General features: G+C 42.8%; 1 protein-coding gene across 3 annotated transcripts in view; it reads right to left on the bottom strand.

The window, feature by feature from the left end:
- The window catches only part of LOC145345761 (transmembrane protein 144-like), a 113,425-nt gene that overhangs the window by 74,603 nt on the left and 12,463 nt on the right, over positions 1-26,359 (bottom strand). For all 3 annotated transcript variants that reach the window (XM_080193471.1, XM_080193473.1, XM_080193470.1), the window contains exon 3: positions 10,142-10,339. In XM_080193471.1, the coding sequence (XP_080049597.1) occupies positions 10,142-10,339 (198 nt within the window). The remainder of the gene's footprint in view (positions 1-10,141; positions 10,340-26,359) is intronic.

The raw sequence follows: 26,359 nt of genomic DNA, 5'->3' as shown, positions 1-26,359 counted from the left end.
ATCCCATTTCAAGTTCCACTATTTATTTTGACCTACATCGGCATACTGCCTCAAATTTCAAATTACTCATAATTAAAATCCTCTCTACCACTGTAACTTCTACAACCAACTCCTTGCCCATGTTGATCCATCAACATCTTTCTAGAGCCTTCTGTGCATGTCAATTTCTGCCCACCTTATCATTAGCAGCTATGTCCAATGTCCTGGAAGTACTTTCTGAAAAACATCTACCATTACCTTCTGCTCCTCCAAAATGTTCCTCAAAATCTCTCTTTGACTAAGAGTTTTATCAGAAACTAAGACCTTTTTGTGAAGTGCCCGAGGATGTTTTTCTATACTAATTGTGTCATATGGAGAGACCAGCAGGAGAGGCATGAGCACCGGGAGGGATAAAAGGAAGAATGGAGAAAGTCACTGTGGGACCAGTGTGAGAAGTGAGACAACAGGAGGGGTAAAATAAGCAAAGGACAAAGTGTGAGAATCGTTATGAGACCAGTGTGAGAGATGAGAGCACAATGGAGATAAAATAAGTGGTGAGAGATTGAGAGAATCATTGTGAGACCAGTGGGAGATCACCAAAGAAAATCTAAATGTAAAACCATAGGAAACAGGATAGATGATTCTCTCTTCCGGTGAAACTCAGGCATTTATTTCAATTAGGAGTTGGGAAATTACGTGAAAAATATATAAATATTATAATCTTCGAGGAAGTCTAGATATGAATTGAAATTAATAGTCCAAACAGGGCATGAGCTAGATTATTAAAAAGGTTTTGTTTTACATCTCTCACCACTTATTTTATCTCCTCTGTGCTCTCATCTCTCACACTGGTCTCACAGCGATTCTCAACCTCTGTCCTTTGTTCATTTTCCCCTCCTGTTCTCTCACCTCTCCCACTGGTCCCAGTGACTTGCTCCACTCTTCCTTTTATCCTTCCTGCATAGGCAACTGTGGCCTGTTGCTTGCATTGTTGACGTACTTACACCGCATGGTTTGCGGTAGATCAAAAAGGCAGGCCACGATCACCTTCTCACAGCCAGCCAGAGGGCAATAAAAGCTGGCCTAGTCAGTGACACCCGCATCCCATTAATGAATTTTAAAAAAACCTGTGCCATGTGGGAACTTCAGGACGCTTCAGGCGTCTTGGGTGAACATGTATGTAGGAAATGATACCAGTTGCTTGGGCTCAAGTTCAGGATGTCAAAACTTGAGAGATAACTGTACTCACTGTGGAGCATAAGACAGGATGGCAGTTGTTTGAATCATACATTCCAGCAGCTGGCCATCCACAGACAGTAAGCATTCAGGACATTAGATGGATGACCATCAGGAAGAGTGTGCTACTCTCAAACAGATACTCAGACTGTTGAGACTGACAGTATCCTGAAGGAGTGCAGTCCAGACCATGGCAGAAATGGCCAAGGGACTGTATATGTGGGAACAGCAAAGTGTAGAAACATGACTGTTATAAGAGATTCCACAGTTTGGGGGACAGATAATTTTGTAACTCTCTCCATGAGCCCCCCCAATAGTTTGTCGTCTCCCTGGTGCCAGGATAAAAGATATCACATAGAGGGTGCAGAATATTCTGCAGAAGAAGGGGAGAAAGCCAAAAGTTGTGGTGCACGTGGTACAGTGGTTAGCACTGCTGCCTCTCAACGTCAGGGATCTGGGTTCGAATCCCGGCTTGGGTCATTGTCTATGTGGAGTTTGCACATTCTCCCTATGTCAGGGTGGGTTTCCTCAGGTGCTCTGGTTTCCTCCTGCAGTCCAAAGATGTGTGTGATAGGTTGAGTGGCCATGCTAAATTGACCTTAGTTTTGGGGTTACTGGCAGGATAAATATGTGGAGTTATAGCTATAGGGCCTGAGTGGGATTGTAGTTGGTGCAGGTTCAAATGGACTGAATGGCCTCCTTCTGCACTGTAGGGATTCTATGATTTATCACCAATGACACGGAGACGGAAGGCATAGAGATCCTGTGGTCAGTATTTTGGGTGAAAGTTGAAAAGTAAGATTTCAAAGATAGTAACCTCTGGATTATTTCCAGTGCCACAAGCTAGCGAGAGTAAAATAGGAATATCACAAGGGTCAATGCATGGTTTGAAGCCTGGTGTAAGGGGGAGTTTTTCAAGTTCTTGAGGCAGTTTTAAGGTAAAAGGCACCTACTCAAAAGGGATGGGTTGCAACTCAACAGGACAAAGACCTTTCCAAGAGGCTTACTACTATTTGGGTGGTTTAAACAAAATTCATAGAGCATTGGCATCAGCATATGACAACAGAAAAGAAGAATATGGTACATAAAGTTAGAATACTAAGCAATGCTAGAGAGAAGTTCCACAGTAAATAGGAAAGGACTAAGAGGAAATAGTAAATTATTAGGTGGGTTCACAGTGCAGGAGAAAGTAACTAAGTCTAAATTAGAGTTACTATGTACTTACGTCAATGCACACGTCAATGGTAAATAAGATTAGTGAGTTACAGGTACAGATTAATTACCATGTGGAAATATGGTGCCATGGCTATAACACAGACTTGGCTCAAAGGAGGACAGGGCTGGGTATTCAACATTCCTGGATATAGTGTTCAGGAAAGATAGGAAAGGAAGGAAAGATAGGAAAGGAAGGAAAGATAGGAAAGGAAGGAAAGATAGGAAAGGAAGGAAAGATAGGAAAGGAAGGAAAGATAGGAAAGGAAGGAAAGATAGGAAAGGAAGAAAAGATGGAAGGATGATTTAGGGGAGTATTGCAGTGCTGGAGAAAGAGAATGTCACAAAGGGCCAAGGACAGAATCCATTTGGCTAGAGCTATGGAACAAAAAAGGTGCAAATACATTATTCAATTTCATTTACAGGCCACCAACCGATGGGAAAGATGTAGAGGAACAAATCTGTAAGGAAATTAAGGAGTTGCAAGAATTTTTGAATAATCATAATGGATGACTTGATCTGAATATAGTCTGAGATAGTAAAATTGTAAAGGACAAAGAGGGTCAGGAGTTCCTACAGTGTGTGCAGGAAAAATTTCTACAGCAATATATGTCTACTCCAACATAAAAGGAGGCATTGCTGGACCTGATTCTTGGGAATGCAGTGGATATTGTAGCATAAGGCTCATTGGTTATACAGAAGGGCAAAGAACAATCCAGATTAAGAAAAATTAAATGAGGGAAGACCAACTTTGGTGGGGTGAGAATGGATCGGGGCCAGATAGGTTAGAATCAATAGTTGGCAATCAAAATAGTATCTAAACAATGGATAGCTCAGTCATCGAAGAGGTGAATAAGGTAAAGTGGAAAGACAGGGCAAACAAATCCAAAACTCCTGGATGATGAAGGAAATAAAGACTAAAACAAAATAAAAAAAGTATGCTTCTGACTGGTGTCTGGTGGATAATGCAGCCAAGAATTAGACTGAACAGAGAATGTTCAGAGGCAAAGTGAAACAGAGTACTCAAGGAGCAAAGAGTATGAATATACAAGCAGTTAATATAAAAGGGAATTCTAAAATCCTTTATAAGCACACAAATAGTAAAAGGGTGGTAGGAGAAGGGGGGCTAATTAAGTACGAAAAAGGAATTTATGCATACAGGTAGGGACATGACAAAACTTTTAAATTAATACTTTGCATCTGTTTTTACCAAGGAACAAAATCATGTGCAGGCCATGGTGAAAGAAAAGGTAATTTAGACACTTAAAGGGTTTAAAGTTGATAAGGATGACATATCAGATAGACTTGTCTATACTTAAAAATTGGTAAGGCACTGGGACCCAGTGAGATAAGACTGAAGGAATTAAGAGTTGAAATCGTGGAGGTACTGGCCATGAATTTTCCAATTTTTGTTAGATTACGGGGTTGTGCCAGATGTCTGGAAAATTGCAAATATTACACCCCTCTTCAAAAAAGGGTGTAAAGATAGGCCCAGAAACTATGATCACCTGCCAAAAAGGAACATCATCCCTATCTGTGGAAGTTGATATCAAAATTCACATAACTGTTTGTATACTTTCACATACATATTTCTGTGTACCATGCAAGCTTAATGTACAATAGCAAAATATGGCAGATGCTGGAAATCTGAAATGAAACCAAAAAATAATGAAAATACTCAGCATCTGTGGAGAAAGAAACAAGGAGGCAAAAGCTAAGATTGTATAAAAAGAATGGAGTCAAAGGGAAACAAAAAGGAACAGACCATTAAGCACATCAGGTCTGTCCCAATTCTCTGACAGTATCTTTCCTAAGCCCTCTCACCTCCCCTATGCCCATGACCTCTCACATTTCCCATGGCTACTACATCAAACCTACACATCTTGGGACATTAAAGGGCAATTTAGCATGGCCAATCTACCTAACCAGCACACCTTTGGATTGTGGGGAAAAAACTGAAGCAGCTGAAGGAAACCCATGCGACTATGCATAGAACATGCAAACTCCACACAGTCACCCAAGGCCAGAATTGAACCTGGGTCTCTGGCGCTGTGAGGCACAGTAAGAAGTCTCACAACATCAGGTTAAAGTCAACAGGTTTATTTGGTAGCACAACGCACAAAGCTTTTGGAACACTGCCCCTTCATCAGGTAAGTGGAAGTTGTGTTCACAAACAGGGGCATATATAGACACAAACTCAACTTACAAAATAATGGTTGGAATGTGAGTCTTTACAGGTAATCAAGTCTTAAAGGTACAGACAATGTGAGTGGACAGAGGGTTAAACACAGGTTAGAGAGATGTGTATTGTCTCCAGCCAGGACAGTTAATGAGATGTTGCAAGCCCAGGCAAGTTGTGAGAGTTACAGATAACGTGACGTGAACCACGATCCCAGTTGAGGCCATCTTCGTGTTATGAGGAACTTGGCTATCAGTTTCTGCTCAGTGATTCTGCGTTGTTGTGTGTCGTGAAGGCCGTTGGAGGACGTTTACCCGAAGGTCAGAGGCCGAATGCCCATGACTGCTGAAATGTTCCCCAACAGGAAGAGAACACTCCTGCCTGGCGATTATCAAGTGGTGTTCATTCATCCATTGTCGTATCGTCTCATAGTCTCCCCAGTGTACCACGCCTCGGGACATCCTTTCCTGCAGCACATCAGGTAGACAACATTGGCCGAGCTGCAAGAGTACGTACTGTGTAACCGGTGGATGGTGTTCTTACGTGAGATGATGGCATCCGTACCGATGTCAGGTTGCTGTGGCAGGGTTGTGTGGTGTCATGGTCACTGTTCTGCTGAAGGCTGGATATTTGCTGTGGACAATGGTCTGTTTGAGATTGAGCGGTTGTTTGAAGACAAGATGTGAGGGTGTGGGGATGGCCTTGGCAAGATGTTCATCTTCATCGATGATATGTTGAAGGCTCTGAAGATGATGTTGTAGCTTCTCTGCTCCGGGGAATTACTGGACGACGAATGTCCCGTGTTTGTCTTCTGAGGAGGTTGGTGCGATTTTTCACTGTGGCACGTGAGAACTGTCCATTGATGAGTCGAGTGCCATATCCTGTTCTTATGAAGACATCTTTCAGTGTCTGGAGGTGTCTGTTGTGATCCTCCTCATCTGAGCAGGTCCTATGTATACGGAGGGCTTTTCAGTAGGGTATGGCTTCTTTAACACGTTTAGGGTGAAAGCTGGAGAAGTAGAGCATTGTGAGGTTATCCGTGGGCTTGCGGTACAGTGAAGTGCTGAGATGACTGTCCTTAATGGAGATGTGCGTGTCCAAGAATGCAACCGATTCTGGAGAGTAGTCCATGGTGAGTCTGATGGTGGGATGGGACTTGTTGATGTCATCCTATAGCTGTTTCAGTGATTGTTCGCCACGAGTCCAAAGGAAGAAAATGTCATCAATGTATCTAGTGTATAGCATCAGTTGAAAGTCCTGTGCAGTGAAGAGGTCTTGTTCGAACCTGTGTATGAAGATGTTGGCATATTGAGGTGTGAATCCGGTCCCCATGGCTGTTCCGTGTGCCTGGATGAAGAACTGGTTGTTGAAGGTGAAGGCATTGTGGTCCAGGATGAAGTGGATGAGTTGTAAAAGTACATCTGGAGATTGGCAGTTGTTGGCGTTGAGTACTGAGGCAGTTGTAGCAATGCCATTGTCATAGGGAATGTTGGTGTAGAGTGCCGAGACATCCATAGTGACGAGGAGTGCTCCTGGTTAGTTAGCTCCTGGAGAGTTACAAATTAGCCAGGAAGGAGCTAAAGAGAGTATTAAGACGTGCTAGAAGAGGACATGAGAAGACTTCGGCGGATAGGATCAAGGAGAACCCTAAAGCTTTCTATAGGTATGTCAAGAATGAAAGATTGGTTAGGGCAAGATTAGGGCCAGTCAGACACAATAGTAGGAAGTTGTGCGTGGAGCCTGAAGAGATAGGAGAGGCACTAAATGAATATTTTTCGTCAGTATTCACGCAGGAAAAAGTCAATGTAGTTGAGGAGAATACTGAGATACAGTCTTTTAGACTAGACGGGATTGAGCTGTTAGCAATTCTTGAGAGTGTGAATATAGATAAGTCCCCTGGGCCGGATGGGATTTACCCTCGGGTTCTCTGGGAGGCTAGGGAGGAGATTGCAGAGCCTTTAGCTTTGATCTTCATGTCGTCATTGGCTACAGGTACAGTGCCGGAAGACTGGAGGATAGCAAATGTGGTCCCCTTGTTTAAGAAGGGGAGTAGAGACCATCCTGGGAATTATAGACCAGTGAGCCTTACTTCCGGCAAAGTTTTGGAAAGAATTATAAGAGATAGGATTTATAATCATCTAGAGAGAAATAAATTGATTAGGGATAGTCAACATGGTTTTGTGAAGGGTAGGTCGTGCCTCACAAACCTTATCGAGTTTTTTGAAAAGGTGACCAAAAAGGCGGATAAGGGGAAAGCAGTTGACGTGGCGTATATGGATTGTAGCAAAGCGTTTGATAAGGTTCCCTATGGTAGGCTACTGCAGTAAATGCAGATGCATGGGATTGAGGGTGATTTAGCAGTTTGGATCAGGCATTGGCTAGCTGATAGAAGACAGAGGATGGTGGTTGATGGGAAATATTCAGCCTGGAGTTCAGTTACAAGTGGTGTACCTCAGGGATCTGTTTTGGGGCCACTGCTGTTTGTCATTTTTATAAATGACCTAGATGAGGATTAGAAGGATGGGTTAGTAAATTTGCTGACGACACCAAAGTCGGAGGAGTTGTAGACAGTGAGAATGGATGTTACAGTTTGCAGAGGGACATAGATAAGCTGCAGAGCTGGGCTGAGAGGTGGCAAATGGAGTTTAATGCAGAAAAGTGTGAGGTGATTCACTTTGGTAAGAGTAACAGGAGTACAGAAAATAAGGCTAATGGAAGGACTCTTGGCAGTGTCGACGAGCAGAGAGATCTCGGTGTACATGTGCATAGATCCCTGAAAGTTGGCACCCAGGTTGATAAGGTTGTTAAGAAGACGTATGGTGTGTTAGCTTTTATTGGTAGAGAGATTGAATTTTGGAGCCATGAGGTCACGTTGCAACTGTACAAAACTCTGGTGTGGCAGCATTTGGAGTATTGTTTACAGTTCTGGTCGCCACATTATAAGAAGGATGTGGAGGCATTGGAAAGGGTGCAGAGGAAGTTTATCAGGATGTTGCCTGGTATGGTGGGAAGGTCTTATGAGGAAAGGCTGCGGGACTTGAGGTTGTTTTCATTAGACAGAAGAAGGTTGAGAGGTGACCTAATTGAGGCATACAAGATGATCAGAGGGTTAGATAGGGTGGATAGAGAGAGAATTTTTCCTCAGACGGTGATGGTTAATACGAGGGGACATAGCTTTAAATTAAGGGGTGGTAATTATAGGACAGATGTCAGAGGTAGGTTCTTTACTCAGAGGGTAGTAAGGGCGTGGAATGCCCTGCCTGCAGCAGTTGTGGACTCGCCAACTTTAAGGGCGTTCAAATGGTCAGTGGATAGGCATATGGATAACATTGGAATAGTTTAGGTTAGAGGGTCATTAGATTGGTTCCACTGGTCGGCACAACATCAAGGGCCAAAGGGCATGTACTGTGCTGTAATGTTCTATGTTCTATGTTTCAACTGCTCCATGTGCTAAGTTTCTGTAGGAAGTCCACTGTGTCGCAACAAAAGCTGGGGGTTTTTTGTACAATGGGTTTCAGGATTCCCTCAATTTAGCCAGAGAGGTTCTTGCACAGGGTCCCACTGCTGATACGGTGGGATGGCCAGGTGTGTCAGCCTTGTGTATCTTTGGGAGGCAGTAGAAATCTCCAACGCGGGGAGTACATGAGATGAGAGCACAGAGGTCCGGTCTGAACGTCTGGATCAAAAGGTCTTGATCAGTCTGTTGAATTGATGGGTGTGTAGTTTGGTCGGATCTGCGGGTAAGTGTTCGTAGTGTTCCTCATTGTTCAGTTGTCGGTATACTTCTTTGTAGTAATCTGTTCTGTTCAGTATGAATGTGGCCCCTCCTTTGTCTGCTGGTTTGATGACAGTGCTGCGGTTGGTCTTGAGAGCATGGATGGCGTTGCGTTGTGCTTGGGTGACGTTAGGGGCTGTCTTGTGAGTGCGGCTGATGAATCTGGCAGTGAGGCAGCAGTGTTAACCTCTCTGCCACTCGCAATTCATTGACAACAATCAATAATAACTTGATAACAATAAATTACTGGAGCCAACTCTCTTTCCATTGATGCTACTTGACCCACTCAGCATTTCCAGCATTGTACATTGTTATTACATGCATAATACTGGATTCTGATCTGTAAAAACTGTAGGTGATAATTTTGTTAGTTTTGAATAGTACAGTTGTGGCCAAGATGAACTAACAAAAAATGGAAGAAATAAAGTTGCTGTGCAATTTGTTTTGTAAACTGATCTTCATGCAATCATTTTAAGATTTCAGCAAAGATAGACATTTAGTTTACTGTCTTTACAAGCTCTTGGCAATCTGATGTGTCTAAATATAGTTTGAATAAATTGACAATTTTGAAGAAACAATATATAAGAAACAAAAGTATGGGCTACTTAGGATACAATAATTGGTTTATCTAGAAACCAGTAGGAACTAATTCTCGTCCTGTTGCACTAGGTTTATAACAGGAGAGGGGAAAATGGAAGAGATGCAGATGTGAGATGGAAAGGGAATGGAACACAAAAAAAGTAGACATTTTTATTCCTAATTATAATTTATTTGCTTTAAAAAACTGTGGTTTGAAATCAAACAAAGCTTCTATGAAAAACAAATAGGGAGGCAGAAAGGGAACTAGATGGTTGTGGATTTGCAATTCTCAATCTTGACTAGAAGACTAGGAGTACAAACTGAACATGATGAGAGTGAATTGACAATTAAGTGGCTGACAGTACACCAAGTAAGGAAGAAGTATGCAGAGGTTGAGTGGGTATTTTAAAATAGGAGATGAGAGAAGACAGCAGGAAGAGAATAGGAAGCTTTTTAGTATTTGTTCTTGGGATGTGGGCATTGCTGGCTTGGCCAGCATTTATTGTCTATGCCCGATTATCCTTAAGAATCTGTAAGAATCAGAATTGCCATACATGCTATAAAAACATAGGTTCCTTTATTCTCCCTCAACTCTGCTGGCATATGTATATGGCAACCTTAAGTGGAAAAAAATGCACAATGGAATTTTCAATAAACTACATCTCTCCCTTTTCAAATTCTTTTTCAGGATGTGGCTCATGTCAGCCTGGGTCAAAGACTTCCTGCGCTTAAGGTTGATAAGGTTCAAAAACGGTTCAGTGTTTGGATGTGTTCAGTTTTCAGATTTATAGATAAAGGATACTCGACCTGTATCAAGAATCTCTTCTCATCCAAAGAATTCAAGAAGAGTTAAGGAAAGAAAATCAGCAGATGAGACAGAGGACAGAAGCAGATGAAACACAGGGATACAGCAACATGAAGTCAGATAAGATAGTGACTATATCCTATGACTAACCATATGCAATAGAAAATTGTTTCGGCTAAGTCACAGCATGTCCACAATTTTGCGCATTTACCACAGGCTGAATTAGTGAAATCAAAATTAAGAGTTGTGTGTGGATGCTTCAATACTTGGATTTTCAATTTTCTTTTCTCACTGATTAAATGTTAATTACAACTGATGTGCAGGTGGCATGCCAATACAGTTGCAGAATTTAACGAAAACAGTGTTGTACAATTACCATCGCCGGTATCAAATTTCTTCACAGGAACAAAGTTGCTCCCAAAAAGCACGACTGAAACAGCACAGGCAGTGAATCCAAATGCCAAATGACTTTCATTCCTCCCAGATTGTTGTCTTGTGTTGCTATGCTTTCCCACGATAATTGTGGACTGATCCCATGCCAGGACAGCTGTGACATTGGGCCTTTTCCAATCATCTGCAAGAAATTGTAAATTCCACGGGATGATAAAATATATGTAGCACATCATTAGTTTTATACCCTGCAAGGCAATGGGAAGGGGACAGAAAAGAAGATTTTGCAGAATATTTTTCCAACAATTTTTCAAACACTTTAATTATCACATTGCAAAGTGCAGCTGGATTTTAGAGGTGGATTGCAAAAACAATTCAAAAAACATCCTACAGTGTTATGAGTGTAATATATATCTTTCATCTCTACAGGGAAGGTGGTGTTGTAGTAGTAATGTAGCTCAGGTTAACGTTTTGAGGATAAAGGTTCAAATGCCATCACAATAGCTGGTTGAATTTAAATTCAATTGATAAATTTGGAATTAAGAAGCATGTCTAACACTGACCATAAAACCATTACCAATTGTTGTATAAACCCATGTGGTTCGCTATTGCCTTTTAGGGAAGAAAATCTGCCATCTTTACTCGGTCTGGCCTTCATGTGAGTCCTGACACACAGCAATGCAGTTGATTCTTATCCTCTAAAAAGGCCCAACAAACGACTATCATGAAGTCTAAAAGGAATGAAACTGGACAGATCACTTGACACCGACTTTGGCACCAGAAGCAACAACAGCAAACCCAATCCTGTCAACTCTGCAAAATCCATCTTACTGATGTCTGGCAGCTTGTGCCAAAGTTGGGAGAGCTGTCCACAGACTAGTCAAACAGCAGCCTGACACAGTCACATTCACAAAATCATATCTTACAGATAATGTCCCAGACACCACCATCACTATCATCCAAAGTGGCTCCATATAATCAGGAAGGAGTTTCCTTGGAAGTCCTCAACATCAGCTTTGGACCCCATAACATCTCATGGCATTAGACCAAAAATGAGCAAGGAAACCTCTTGCTGGTTACCATGTGCTACCCTCAGCTGATAGATCAGCACTCTTCCAGGTTAAACACCGCTTAGATAAGCACTGAAGCTAGGGTACAAAATATACCCTTGGTAGGGGACTTAATGTCCATCGCCAAAAATGACTTGGTAGCACCACAGCCATCTGAATGGCAGAGTTCTAAAGGAAATAGCTGCAAGATTGGGTTTCTGGCAGGTGGTGAGACATCTACTTTATCCCCTTCTCATCAATCTACCTGTCGCAGATGCATCTATCCATGACAGTATTGGCAGAAGTGCCAACCACACAATCCTTATAGAGACAAGGTATCCTGTTCACACTGAGAACACCCTCCATCGTGTTGTTTGGCACTGCCACCATGTGGGATAGATTTTGAACAGATCTAGTGACTCAAGACTGGACATCCATAAGACACGGTGGTCTATCAGCAGCATAACTGTATATAACCACAATCTGTAATCTCGTGGCCCAGCATATACCCCACTCTACCATTTTCACTGAGCCAGAGAACCAACCCTGGTCCAATGGAGAGAGCAGGAGGGCATGCAAGGAGTAGCACTGGACATACCAAAAATGAGCGGTCAACCTGGTGAAGCTAGGACATAGGACACGTTGAACAGTGGAAGCAACATACAATGTACAGAGCTAAGCAAACCGCAACCATTGGATAAGAACATAAGAAATAGGAGCAGGAGTAGGCCATCTAGCCCTTCAAGCCTGCCCCGCCATTCAATAAGATCATGGCTGATCTGAAGTGGGTCAGTTCCACTTTCCCGCTTTCTCCCCATAACCCTTAATTCCCCTGTCTATCAAAAACCTATCTACCTGTGACTTAAATATATTTAGCGAGGTAGCCTCCACCACTTCAACGGGTAGAGAATTCCAGAGATTCACCACCCTTTGAGTGAAGAAGTTCCTCCTCAACTTTGATCTAAACCGAGCCCCCCTTATCTTGAGGCTGTGTCCTCTAGTCCTGCTATCCTTTCTAAGTGGGAAGAATCTCTCTACCTCTACCCTATCCATCCCCTTCATTATCTTATACGTCTCTTTAAGATCCCCCCCTCATCCTTCTAAACTCCAACGAGTACAGGCCCAGTCTATTTAGTCTCTCTTCATAGGCCAACCCCCTCATCTCCGGTATCAGCCTAGTGAACCTCCTTTGCACTCCCTCCAAGGCCAATATATCCTTCCGCAAGTGCGGCGACCAAAACTGCACACAGTACTCCAGTTGCGGCCTCACCAGTACCCTGTATAGTTGCAGCAAGATCTCCCTACTTTTATATTCTATCCCCCTTGCTATAAAGGCCAGCATTCCATTCGCCTTCTTGATCACCTGCTGCACCTGCAGACTGGGTCTTTGCGATTTGTGCACAAGGACCCCAGGTCCCTCTGCACCATAGCATGCTGCAGCTTGGCCTTTTAAATAATAATCCCTCCTACTATTATTTCTGCCAAAGTGGATAACCTCACACTTGCTAACATTATACTCCATCTGCCAGGTCCTCGCCCACTCGCTCAGCCTATCCAGATCTCTCTGCAGACTTTCCATGTCCTCCACACAATTTGCTTTTCCACTCATCTGTGTCATCAGCAAATTTTGTCACCCTACACTCAGCCCCCTCCTCCAGATCACCTATATAAATGGTAAACAGTTGAGGCCCCAGCACCGATCCCTGTGGCACTCCACTAGTCACCAACTGCCAACCAGAATAGCACCCATTGATACCAACTCTCTGCTTCCTATTAGACAGCCAATCCTCTATCCACGCTAACAACTTACCCCCAACTCTGTGCACCCTAACCTTCTGTAGCAACCTTTTATGAGGCACCTTATCAAACGCCTTTTGGAAATCTAAAAACACCACACCCACCGGTTCCCCTCTATCTATCGCACTAGTCACATCCTCATAGAAATCCAATAAATTCGTCAAACACGACTTCCCCTTAACGAATCCATGCTGCGTCTGCTCGATCAAACCGTTCTTTTCTAGGTGCCTCACTATTTCTTCTTTGATGATGGATTCTAGCATCAGATCACACCTAAGCCCTGCAGTCCTGCCACATCCAGCTGTGAAAATGGTGTACAATTAAACAACTAGGGTCCACAAATATCCCCATCCTTAATGATGGGGGAGCCCAGCTAATCAGTGCAAAAGACAAGCATTTGTAGCCATCTTCGGCCATTAGTGTCAAGTGGATGATTCATCTTATCTTCCTCCTGTGGTCCCCAGCATCACAGATGCCAGTCTTTAGCCAATTCAATTCACGGCACATGATATCAAGAAACGGCTGAAGGCATTGGATACTGTAAAGGCTGGGAGCCCTGACAATATTCCAGCAACAATACTGAAAACTTGTGTTCCAGAACTGACCGTCCCAGCCACGCTGTTCCAGTACAGCAACAATACTAAAATCCATCCATCGATGTGGAAGATTGCGCAAGTAAAACCTGTCTACGAAAAGGACAAATCCAACCCAACCAATTATCACCCCATCAGTCTACTTTTGATCTAGTGATGCAAAGTGTCACTGATATGCTATAAAGCAGCACTTAATGGGCAATAGCCTGCTCACTAATGCTCAAGTTTGGGTTTCACCTGAGTCACCCAGCTCATTGCAGCCTTGATCCAAACGTGGACAAAAGAGCTGAACTCCAGAGGTGAGAGTGACTGCTCTTAACATCAAGACAGCATTTGACTGAATGTGGCATCAAGAAGCTCTAGCAAAGCTGAAGTCAACGGAAACCTCTCCTCTGATTGGAGCCATACCTCACACAAAGAAAGATGGCTGTGGTTGTTGGAGGTCCATCATTTCAGTCCCAGTTCCTCAGGGTAGTGTCCTAGGCCCCAGTCATCTTCAGCAGTCAGAAATGGGGGCATTCGAGGATGACTGCACAATTCTTAACACTTTACAACTCCTCAGACACTAAAATAGTCCATTTCCATATGCAGCAATACCTGGACAATATTCAGGCTTGGATTGACAAGTGGCCAGTAACATTTACTGTTCACGTATCATATATGACCATCTCCAACAAAATAGAATTTAACCATCTCTCCTTCACATTCAAAGGCATTACCATCACAGAATTCCTCATTATCAACATCCTGGGGACTACGATTGACCAGAAACTGAACTGGATCAGACATATAAATACTGTGTCTACAAAAACACGTCAGAGGCTGGCAATTCTTCAATGAGTAACTCATTGAATCCCCAAGGCTTGTCCATCATTTACAAGACACAAGTCAGGAGTGTAATGGAATACTCTCCACTTGTCTGGATGAGTGCAGCTCCAACAACACTCAAGAAACACTAAATCATCCAAGACAAAACAGCCCACTTGACTGGTGCGCTATCCAACACCTTAAACATTCAACTATTAACACATAAAGGCAGCAGTGTACCATCTACAAGATGCACTGTAGTAACTCAACAAGACCTCTTAGATAGCAGTTTCCAAATGCAATCCATGACTTCAATTACCAAGAAGGTTAATGGAGCAGGTGCATGGGAACACCACAACTGCAAGACTCCTCCAAGCCACGATTTAGAACCATATCGCCATTCCTTCATTGTTGCTGGGTCAAATTTCTGGAACTCCCTTCCTAACAGCATGTGGGTGGGGCATATGGACTGCATTGGTTCAAAAGACAGCACCCTACCACCTTCCCAACAGCAATTATGGACGAGCAATAAATGCTGGCTTAGCCAGCATTGCCCACATCTCATGAACCAATAAAGCGCTTTGAAAGGTTAGTCAAGGCACAAATCAATTCCAGCCTCCCAGATTGCCTGGATCCACTACAGTTCGCCAATCGCCGCAACAGGTCTACAGCAGACACCATCTCCTGGTCCTACACCCAACCCTGGAATACCTGGATAACAAAAATACATACGTCAGACTCCTTTTTATTGACTACAGCTCAGCCTTCAACACTATTATTCCTACAAAACTCATCTCCAAACTCTGTGGCCTAGGGCTTGACTCCTCCCTCTGTGACTCGATCCGAGACTTCCTACCCCACAGACCACAATCAGTAAGGATAGGCAACAACACCTCCTCCGTGATCACCCTCAACATCAGTGCCCTATACCCCCTTACAATACTCCTTGTATACCTATTGCCGTGTGGCCAAATTCCCCTCCGACTCAATTTTCAAACTTGCTGACAACACCATTGTAGTGGGTCGGATCTCAAACAATGATGAGACAGACTACAAGAAAGAGATAGTGCGATGACAATAATCTCTTCCTCAGTGTCAGTAAAGTGAAGGAGATAGTCATTAATTTCAGGAAGTATTGTGGAGGACATGCCCCTGTCTCCATCAACAGGGATGAAATGGTTGAAATGTCTAAATTGCCAACAAGCTATCCTGGCTCCTCACACCAACGATAAGTTAAGAAAGCCCACCAAAGCCTCTACTTTCTCAGGGGGCTGAGGAAATTTGGTATGTCTGCTACAACTCGCACTAACTTCTATAGATGCACTGTAGAAAATGTTCTTTCCGGTTGTATCACAGCTTGGTATGGTTCCTGCTCTGTCCAAGTCTGCAAAAGGCTACAAAGGGTTGTGAACGAAGCCCAGTCCATCATGCAATCCAGACATTGACTCTGCCTACACTTCCCACTTTTGGAAAAACAGCCATCATAATCAAGCACCCACGCATTCCAGACACACACACTTCCATCTTCTTCTGTCAGGAAAAATATTAAAATGTCTGAGGTCATGTACCAATTGACTCAAAAACAGCTTCTTCCCTGCTGCCATCAGACTTTTAAGTTTAAGTTTATTTATTAATGTCACAAGTAGGCTTACATTAACACTGCAATGAAGTTACTGTGAAAATTCCCTAGTTACCAACTTCGGTGCCTGTTTGGGTAAACTAAGGGAGAATTTAACATGGCCAATGCACCTAACTGGCATGTCTTTCGGACTGTGGGAGGAAACCGGAGTTAACCTGCACAGACATGGAGAGAATGTGCAGACTCCGCACAGAGAGTGACCCAAGGTGAGAATTGAACTCAGGTCTCTGGAGCTGTGAGGCAGCAGTGCTAACTACTGTGCCACCCTCAACTTTGAATGCACCCACCTTATATTAAGTTGATCTTTCTCTACATCCCAGCTATGACTGTAATACTACATTATGCACTCTCTCCTTTCCTTCTCTCTGTACGGTATGCTTTGTCTGTATAGTGCACAAGAAACAATACTGTAAATTAATACATGTGACAATAATAAATCAAGTAACAAAAACAATTTAAAAATTCTGATCTATGATCAGCTCTTCCTAACCCTGTCATTTACCTGCTCGTACAACGTCACCTTAGTCACTGGTCTACCCAGACACTTCGCAGCCTCTTCCAATACCAGAAGTAGTCACTTTTTTAAATTGCATCAGGACTCATTTGTTTCCCAACAGGACGTGAATCTGTATTCAAACTCCACTCTGTTCTAGTATTCAGTGTTACATTTCAGGACTGAGGGCCAATGCACGAACATTTCTGTAGACCCACAATGTAATTCTCTCTCTAGATACCATCAGAATAAATCTGCCAGAACCAGTTTTGTTTCTTTTTCTTTTTAAATTAAACACAGGTTTATTGTTGAAGGAAAACAAATTCAATTTATAATTTCAAGAAAAGAGTCACAAGACAAAACGCAATTCCAGAACACCAGACATGGAATTCAAATCAAAGCATACTTACGAGTGCTGATTTGTAATTAGGTCAAACTGACCCTCTAAAGGTTATGTTTAGAGGAAGTTTGATAGAACTAGCACAGAATTGAGGGAGTGTTGGACTCAGATGAGAGATTAACTCTCTCGGGCAGATGTACAAAATTCAATGCTACCATTCGCAAAAAGGGTGAGGAGTTCTTTCAATGCTCAGTTTGTGAAGTTTTGCTTTGTGCAAATTGGCTGCCATTCTTCTGACATTCCAACAGTGAAGACAGCTCCAGTATTTATGGGTTGTGTGTCTAGAGCAAAAGAGGTGATATGGACATGAAACCTGGAAGCACATGTTTCCTGAACACCATGTAGCTTTTAACTATGAGACAGTGGCCTGTGAAGTCGGGAGGGGAAGGTGGCGAATGAGTTAGAAAATTGTCTAGGTTTGAGAGAGTTTAATAAGCTGGTGAAGTGAGCAATGAAAGTGAGCACACAAATTGGTGTTGGGGGAGTAACTTTGAATTCAGCAGGCCTGGAGAAAACATTTCTATTACTCCAAGCCCTCGTGCAGTGCTCCAAAGGTATTACTTTATAGGTCTAAGCATCCTTACCTCTTTCTCCCTGACAGCTTTTTGGAAGTCCAGATGCCTAGACAACCTTCCCATTCTAGGCAAAATTCCTCTGTACGTATGTCAGATCAAGTACGATCAAAAAAGAAAGACTTAAAAGGTTTCAATGATGTCTCCTGTGAGAGGATCAGTTGCTTCTTTATCTAACTTCTGTTAAAAATGGAAGTGTGACTGAGATGGTTAGGGCTCTTGTTTTAGATTTTAAAAAAAAAACTTTATGCCCAACCGAAACTCAAGTTCTTCTAGGTCAAAGTTACTCCTTACATTTCAAAAAGTACTTCATTGTTTGTAAAGTGCCCTTTCGCTGGAAAGAAGGCGGCTAAGAGGGGATCTTATTGAAACATATAAGATGATTAGAGGTTTAGATAGGGTGGATAGTGATAGCCTTTTTCCTCTGATGGAAAAATCTAGCATGAGGGGGCATGGCTTTAAACTAAGGGGGGGTAGTTATAGGACAGATGTCAGGGGTAGGTTCTTTACCCAGAGGGTGGTGAGGGATTGGAATGCCCTGCCTGCTGCAGTTGTAAATGCGCCTAGTTTGGGGGCGTTTAAGAGGTCTGTGGACAGGTTTATGGACGAAAAGGGATTGGTTTAGGTTAGTGGGTCATTGTGGTTGTTTTTTTTTTAACTGGTCGGCGCAACATCGTGGGCCGAAGGGCCTGTTCTGCGCTGTAATGTTCTATGTTCTATGTTCTATGTTCTAGGACATCCTAAAGTTGTGAGTAGCAGGTCCTTTCTTCTTTAACTTAAAGGAATAAAACAAAATAGGATTTTCAACTTGTTCTCAATTGTTGAGAGCAAAAAGGATGTTAGAAGTCAGTTCTCTTTTATTCCTTTCATGGGACATGGACATAATTGGCAAGGACAACATCTGTTGCCCATTCCTACTTGTCCTTGCAAAATGTGGTGATGAGCCATCTTCTTCAACCATGGCAATCCACATGGTGCAGGTGTACCCACAGTGCTTTCAGGAAGAGCTGCCAAGATTTTTTACCCAAAGACAATGAATTGCTAAGTCAGGATAGTGTGTGGTTTGGAGGAGTATTACCAACTGCCTGCTGCCCTTGTTCTTCTAGGTCGTAAGGGTCGCATGTGTGAATGTGCTGTTGAAGGAGGCTTGGTGAGTTGCTGCAGTGCATCTTGTGGATGATATACTCTGCTGTCACTGTGTGGCCACGTGGAAACCGTGAATGCTTAAGGTGATGGATTGGTTGATCAAGTGGTCTGCTTCTTCCCAGGAATCCGCCTGGTAAACCTACGCTGCACTCCCTCGAGAGCAAGAACATCATTCCTCAGAAAAGGAGACCAACACTGCACACAATATTTTAGGTATGGCCTCACTAAGGCCTTGTATAATTGCAGAAACACATCCCTGCTCCTGTAGTGGCACTGAGCTTCTTCAATAGTGTTGGAGCTGCACTTGTCCAGGCAAGTGGAAAATTTTCATATGTGGTTTGCATCTTGTACATGGTGGACAAGGTTTGAAGGTTTGGGAGGCGTAGTATTGACTTGTTCTCATAGCCATAGTTTTTATACAACTGGTCTAGTTTAGTTTCTGGTCAGTATTACCCACCAGGGTACCAATAGTGAGGATTCAACAATGATAATGCCAATAAGCACCTGAGGAGAAGCCACTTGTGTGACGCAAATATTATTTGCCACTTATCAACCCAAGCCTGAATGCTGTCCGGTTCTTGCAACATTTGGAAGCAGATTGCTTCAGCATCTTAATTTTGAATGGTGTGGAGCACATAATATTACAAAAGAAAAAAATGTATTCTATGATAAATATAGACCAGAATAATTAAGATAAATGGGTTGCAAGAACTGATAAAAGTCTGGCTAGAAGAGGGGTATTGTTTATAAATCTGATTTAAAAGCACTGAAATTACTGAATTGACAAGTTAATGTTCACAACTGGATATTGAGATGGATAGAAAACTGGTTGGCAGAGAGGAAACAAAGAGTAAGAATTAATGGGTCCTTTTCAAATTGGCAGGCAGTAACTAGTGGGGTGCCACAGGGATCGGTGCTGGGACCCCAGCTATTCACAATATATATTAAATGATTTGGATGAGGGAACAAAACGTAACATCACAAAGTTTGCAGATAATACCAAGTCAGGTGGGAGGATGAATTGTGACGAGGATGCAAAGAACCTTCAGTATGATCTGGACAGGTTGGGTGAGTGGGCAAATCAATGGCAGATGCAGCATAATTTGGATAAATGTGAGGTTATTCAATTTGGAAGCAAAAACAAGGAGGCAGATTACTACCTGAATGGCTCTAAATTGGGAGAGGAGAGTGTACAGCGAGACTTGGATGTCCTTGTGCACCAGTAACTGGAGGTAAGCATGCAGGTGCAGCAGGCAGTAAAGAAGGCAAATGATATGATGGTCTTCATAGCGAGAGGTTTTGAGTACAGGAGCAGGGATGTGTTTCTGTAATTATACAAGGCCTTGGTGAGGCCACACCTAAAGTTTTGTGTGCAGTTTTGGTCTCCTTTTCTGAGGAACGATATTCTTGCTCTTGAGGGAGTGCAGCAAAGGTTTACCAGGCTGATTCCTGGGATGAGGGGAACTGATGTAGGAGGAGACATTGACTAGGTTAAGATTGCTTTTGCTGAAGTTCAAACAAATGAAGGGGGATCTCATAGACTTATAAAATTCTAACAGGCCTAGATAGGATAGATGCAGGGAGGATGTTCCCAATGATGGGGGAGTCTGGAACCAGGTATCACAATCTGATAATTTGTGGTAGACCATTTAGACGGGGGTGGGGGGTGGTGGTGGAGACGTGAAGACACTTCTTCACCCAAAAAGAGTGGTGAGCTGTGGAATTCATTACCACAGGAAGTAGTTGATACCAAAACATTGAATGTATTCAAGAGGCATCTAGATATAGCAGTTGGGACAAATGGTATTAAAAGTTATGGGGAGAAAGCAGGATTAGGCTACTGAACTGGCGATCAGCCATGATCATATTGAACGGCACAGCAGACTCAAAGGGCCAAATGACCTGCTCGTGCTCCTTTTTTTTATGTTTCTGTGGATACATATACAACACAATAACTGTTAAATTCAAGTTGAGTATGTAGTGAGCCTATAAAAAAGCCTGGTTTGAGTATAAATATTGAAAGCAGTATTTGGCTGACAAAACTACAGCATGGCCTCATGTTGTGCATTACTGCTCTGAAATATCTATTCTGTTTTATAGTCAACTCTATTTAGTGTTGCTATTCTGAACAATTATCAGTTCATGACAATAGCCAACCCTAAAAAAGATTCTGAAAGAATTCCCTACTTAAAATTTCATCCTCTCAATTATTTTGAAATTAAATATCATGCACTGAACTTGTCAGTCAGTCCTCAGATTGCAATACTAAAATTGTAGTTACTCATTTACTGATCAACTAAAGTGATTGGGAACCTCACTGTTGGAAAAATGGCACTACACATTCCCAAGAATAAAAATTGTGCGGAAAAAAAATGAAACTTACCAAAAGGCAAGTTTTACATGATCCAATCACAAATGTGTCAAATTTTGAAAATTTGAAAGCTCAAAATTGATAGAGCTACAACTGTGAGACATTTCAGATGGATAAAATATGATAATAAGATGTAACACAATTAGTAAGATGTGCAGACATTCATTCACACCATGAACATAGAATTCTGATTATAATAGTTGGCAAAATGATTGCAATAGATTATTGGTTTTACTTTTATAATTGAAGTGCCAAGTTTCAAACCACACATACATTACTTACAAACATATGGCTGCATCATGAATCAGGAACCATGGCGGATGCAAGGTGACCAAGATCAGCTGAAGAACCAAGCTATCCCGCTGAACTTAACAACACAGTCTCATAAACTAACTATACAGATGCCTCTAGCCTGGTAGCAGGCCAGATAGACAGTCTGGCCATAGGATGGCAGGAAACACTAGTAACATTGGAAATGTTGTGCTTCTTGGGGCCTTGCCCCAGCACTCGTATGGAACATCAGTTCCTTGTGGCAATTGGGAGAACTGGGGCAGGCTGCAGGGTCTGCAACTGGGAGGACCAGCATAGGGGACGATTGGCCCCAATATCTGTGGGATGGGGGGACGGGGGATGGGTGGCAGGAGATATCCCAGTACACTGGGAGATTGGGGCACCTGTTTGCATTGGCACTCCAAGAGCTCAGCAGCCAGCCTCCCTGGCAAGCTCAGGCTCTCTGCCCCTGCCAGCCACCAAGAATCGCATCCTGCACTTTTTTTTGCACTAAGTGTCATAAGATTATGATTCACAGCTCACCCAAAAATCCGGCACGATTCTCTCCCGTTTTCTCAGTCACCCAGCACTTAAAATTTTTTCGTAAGATCGTGCCCTATGTCCCGATATTGGCTGGGCTGGTGCTTATTTTTAAGCTTGGTGAGTTCAAATTAAAAATGGGTTTCATGGAAGAAAAAGAACTGCCATTCATGTAGCATCTTCCATGATTATATATAAAGTTAATAAGTGTCTTCTAATCACTTATAATTTTACAATCAGCGTGCTAAGACCTTGCTCTACTGGTGGAATTTTCCCATCTGGGACGATATCTCGTGGTGGGGGTGGGAATGGGGAATATTACCTACCGTAAAGGATAGTGCGAAACCACAGTATAATTAGCTGCTTAAATTCTCATCTTTCTTCTGTTTAATTTGCAAATTACCTTAATTCTGTGTCCTCTGGTTACGAGGAAATGTTTCTCCTTATAAATGTTATTAACACTATTCATGATTTTGAACATCTCTAATAAATCTAATAAATAAATAACGTTCTCTGCTGTAAGGGGAACAACATCAATTTCCCTAGTCTCTTCACAGAACTGAAACCATACATCCCTAGTACCTTTCTGGTAAATCTGTTCTGCGCTCTATGGCTTTGTCATCCTTCCAAAATTGAACAAGTTACTCCTACTGCACCTAAACAGTTTACAACCTCCTTACTTTGGCACTCTATGGCCCCGGTATTCAAAGAGGTTAGTGGTGGTGCAGGAAGCATATGTACACCAGAAATCCCAGGGATGAGGAGGTCCTGCTGATATTAAAGGTGAGACCACATCAACATTTTCTTCCTTCTTGGTAGCCAGTTAGGTTGCCACATGGGGAAAGTGAGCTACAACAGGCAGCATCGAGGGACCACGGGAAATGTTCCCCTGTAACTGGGAGCAAATCAGAATGTCACGTTCTGGCAAGATGCTCAAAACTAGAGCTTAGTGGGAGAAGGGAATCAGAGTTCAGCAATAAAGGGGGGGAGGTGGGGGAGGGTGTCAGCATTTGTGTCAGGGGAGGGATGGGCTCATTGATCACTGAAGGGAGCGAGAGTCACAAATGAGTGAAAGGAAGCTGAAGGCTTCCTTAATGTCTGGGAGCATTGATGGCTTCCAGGGATGCTCAAAAAAGCATTAATGTACCAGAGCAGACAGTTTTCACTGTCATTTTACTGACTGGCTTCCCAAGCCCTGGAAATTCTATGCAGTAGCTATTTAATTATATCAGGCTCCAAACTGTGCAGTAGGAGCCTAAATATAGTGATGCCTTCCCAAGGTGGGACATATATACGTCACATGGCCAACTTTATAAAATATAAAACAGCAGCAAGAGGTGGGGCGCTAGGGTGGGGTGCCCTGCATTTCCTTTTAGAGTTAACTTGCACTCAGTACATAATTCAGAGTTTCCTACCTTGAACAAAAGACCTCAATTTCCCTTTAGTTTAGCTCCTCTTATTATGTATTTATGAGGTTCGTGTCCTTTTGGTAGGACAAACTTGAATGTGGATTACAGGGTCAACGACAGGGTTCTGAGGAATGTGGAGGAACAGAGAGATCTTGGGGTTCATATCCACAGATCTCTGAAGGTTGCCACTCAAGTGGATACAGCAGTGAAGAAGGCTTATAGTGTGTTAGCATTTATTAACTGGGGGTTTGAGTTTAAGAGCCATGGGGTTATGCTTCAACTATACAGGACCTTGGTGAGACCACATTTGGAATATTGTGTGCCGTTCTGGTCACCTCACTATTGTGGAAGCATTGGAGAGAGTGCAGAGGAGATTGACCAGGATGCTGCCTGGTTTGGAGGGTATGTCTTATGAGGAAAGATTGAGGGAGCTGGGGCTTTTCTCTTTCAAGCGGAGCAGGATGACAGGCGACTTAATAGAGGTTTATAAAATGATGAGGGGGATAGATAGAGTGGACATGCAGAAACTATTTCCTCGGGTGGATGCAGCTGTTACTAGGGGGCATAACTATAAAGTTCATGGTGGGAGATATAGGAGGGATGTCCAAGGTAGATTCTTTACTCAGAGTGGTTGGGGTGTGGAATGCACTGCCTGCTGTGATAGTGGAGTCAGACACTTCAGGAACTTTAAGCGGTTATTGGACAGGCACATGGAACACACCAGAATGATAGGAGTGGGATAGCTGGATCTTGGGTTTGGACATAGCCCGTCACAACATCGAGAGCCAAAGGCCCTGTATTGTGCTGTACTGTTCTATTGGCATTTACACACTTCAGTGAATAATTTTCACTGCATAATGAATTGCAGTCTAGTTGGATGCTGGCCTGAAGCACACAAAGTCCAAACAACCTTTAATGATATTTTTTGTTTTTAAAACACATCAATCCATTATTAACTGGACCCCAAGTGCCACCATCACTATCAAATGAAGATCATTCATCAGATATCAAACTAGATTTCCCTGCTTTCTGCCACAGCCCATAGTACATGAACCTGCCCAATCACTAATGAATCACAGATAATTTTAAACCACTCCCACACTTATTGCACTAAATAGAAAAACAGAGACAATCACAATTCAACTTACGTTGTGCATTCATTTTTGAGATGTGTGCATCACTGACAAAGCCAGCTCATTGCAAGTAATCAAGAGAAGGTTGATTATGAGTGAGTGATCTCCTTGAAGTAGTTCAATACAATTGAATGGCTTGCTGGGCCTCTTTATGAGATTAGTTATGATACAACAGAATAGTGTTGAGTTGGAGTCAACACATAAGTCACATTTATAGGTAGTATATCGCTTAAGTATATTAAAGACATCAGTTGTGTTTTTACAACAACTCAACATCCTTGTGATCACAGTTATCATATTGGCAGGGACGGTAACGTGGGCACAAAATCTCTCAAGACTTAAATGAGAATCTCACTGGTGAGATCTCCCCAACCCTGCCATTTACATAACATGTTTCTTGCCCACAAAGGTCAGGAACCTCATTTAGAAAAGTATCATCAAAGGGCTGCCCACCATATTGTCCCCCATATGGGAATATACCTCCCCATCCCATCCCACTCTTGTCAACATGATATCATGTCAGCGAGGTTTACAACAGGTTTTTAAAAACAGGAACCAGGTGAAGGAAACCAGTCAGGGACACACAGTTAAGTACAGCTCCTAGAGGCAGCAAAACATGTTAGACTGTACCTTGGCACTGCCCCTTCTGGGGAGCTCTGTGGGGGTGGGGCTTACCTGTATGCATGTGGGGTGGAGGAGCTGAGGATTTTGGGGGGGGGGAAGAGAGAGAGAGAGAGAGAGGGCGGTGGAGGAGCTGAGGATGGGCGGGGAGGGAAAGTATATCAAGCGGCAATAGGACAGTCATCTAAATACGAGGTTACTACATTATAACTATGAGAATGAGACATTCAATACATGTAACCACCATCCAATCATAAACAAGATAGTCCTGAAACCATTCCTCAATATCTACCATTTTCTCTACTGTTTCAAATTTACATTTTTTCTACTTTAGGTGAGTTTATACAATGACAATGACTTTCAGTGTTGACATAAGCACTCCTGATTTAAACTGTATGTTTACAAGAGAATTAGTCACTGAAATCAGGTGGCATATGTGCCTCTATTTGCTCTTGCCAGGAAAATGGCAGCACAAACAAAACAAAAGCCTGAAGTAAAAAAGTATCTTGTCTTTGTAAGATTTATCAAAAAATGACCCTGGGAGTTTTATATCAAATAAAAAACACGTGGCCCATTGTGCCTAGGTAGTTTCTTTGAAAGAGTTTTCCATTTCATCCCACTCTTTTCCATTTTCACCTGTCTCCAAGTTTGGTCTCAGCTTCACTGCTCACTGCCTGATATGATTAGACATTCAGGCCAGGGATTTTCTGCTTCTGAAGTCAACAAATTGTCAGATCTGTGAAGACAGAACACAGGTCTGACAACAAATCATCCAGACTCAGAACGTTCGATCTGTTCTCTCTCCACAGATGCTGTAAAACCTGCTGAGATGTGCCAGCATTTTCTGTTTTTGTTTCAGATTCCAGCATCCAGTAATTTGCTTTTAACTTGCCAGACCTGTTCCAGCACCCACACTGATCACACAAAAGGGCTGAGTGGAGGAGGGAGGTTGGAAACCACAGAAGCAGAAAATGCCAGCTCAGATGATGATCAAATCCGAGTTCCTCCTGCTCTGTGTGGTCAGAACCAATCCTGGAATAGATTTTGGGCTGAACCTGCTATATTACTCAGTGCCAAGCCTGGGTGTGAAAAGTTGGTGGGGGCTAGGGGGAGTGGAAGGTGGAGTCTGAGCCCAGCCTTATTTGTGGGGCTCAGCCACAGACCTTGTCCCATTGGCAAGATGCAGCATGGGTTCATGAAGGCAGGTCATGTTTGACTAATTTGGTGGAATTCTTTGAGAACATTCTATGTGCAGTGGGCAATGGGAAACCTGTGGATGTGGTGCATCTGGATTTCCAGAAGGTATTTGACAAGGTGCCACACCATAGACTGCTACGTAAGGTAAAGGGTGACAGTGTTACGGG

This window comes from Carcharhinus amblyrhynchos, chromosome 1 (genome assembly GCF_965287045.1).
Source record: "Carcharhinus amblyrhynchos chromosome 1, sCarAmb.v2.hapA, whole genome shotgun sequence".
Classification (NCBI taxonomy): Eukaryota; Metazoa; Chordata; class Chondrichthyes; order Carcharhiniformes; family Carcharhinidae; genus Carcharhinus; species Carcharhinus amblyrhynchos.
This window is presented reverse-complemented; position numbering and strand designations above follow the sequence as displayed.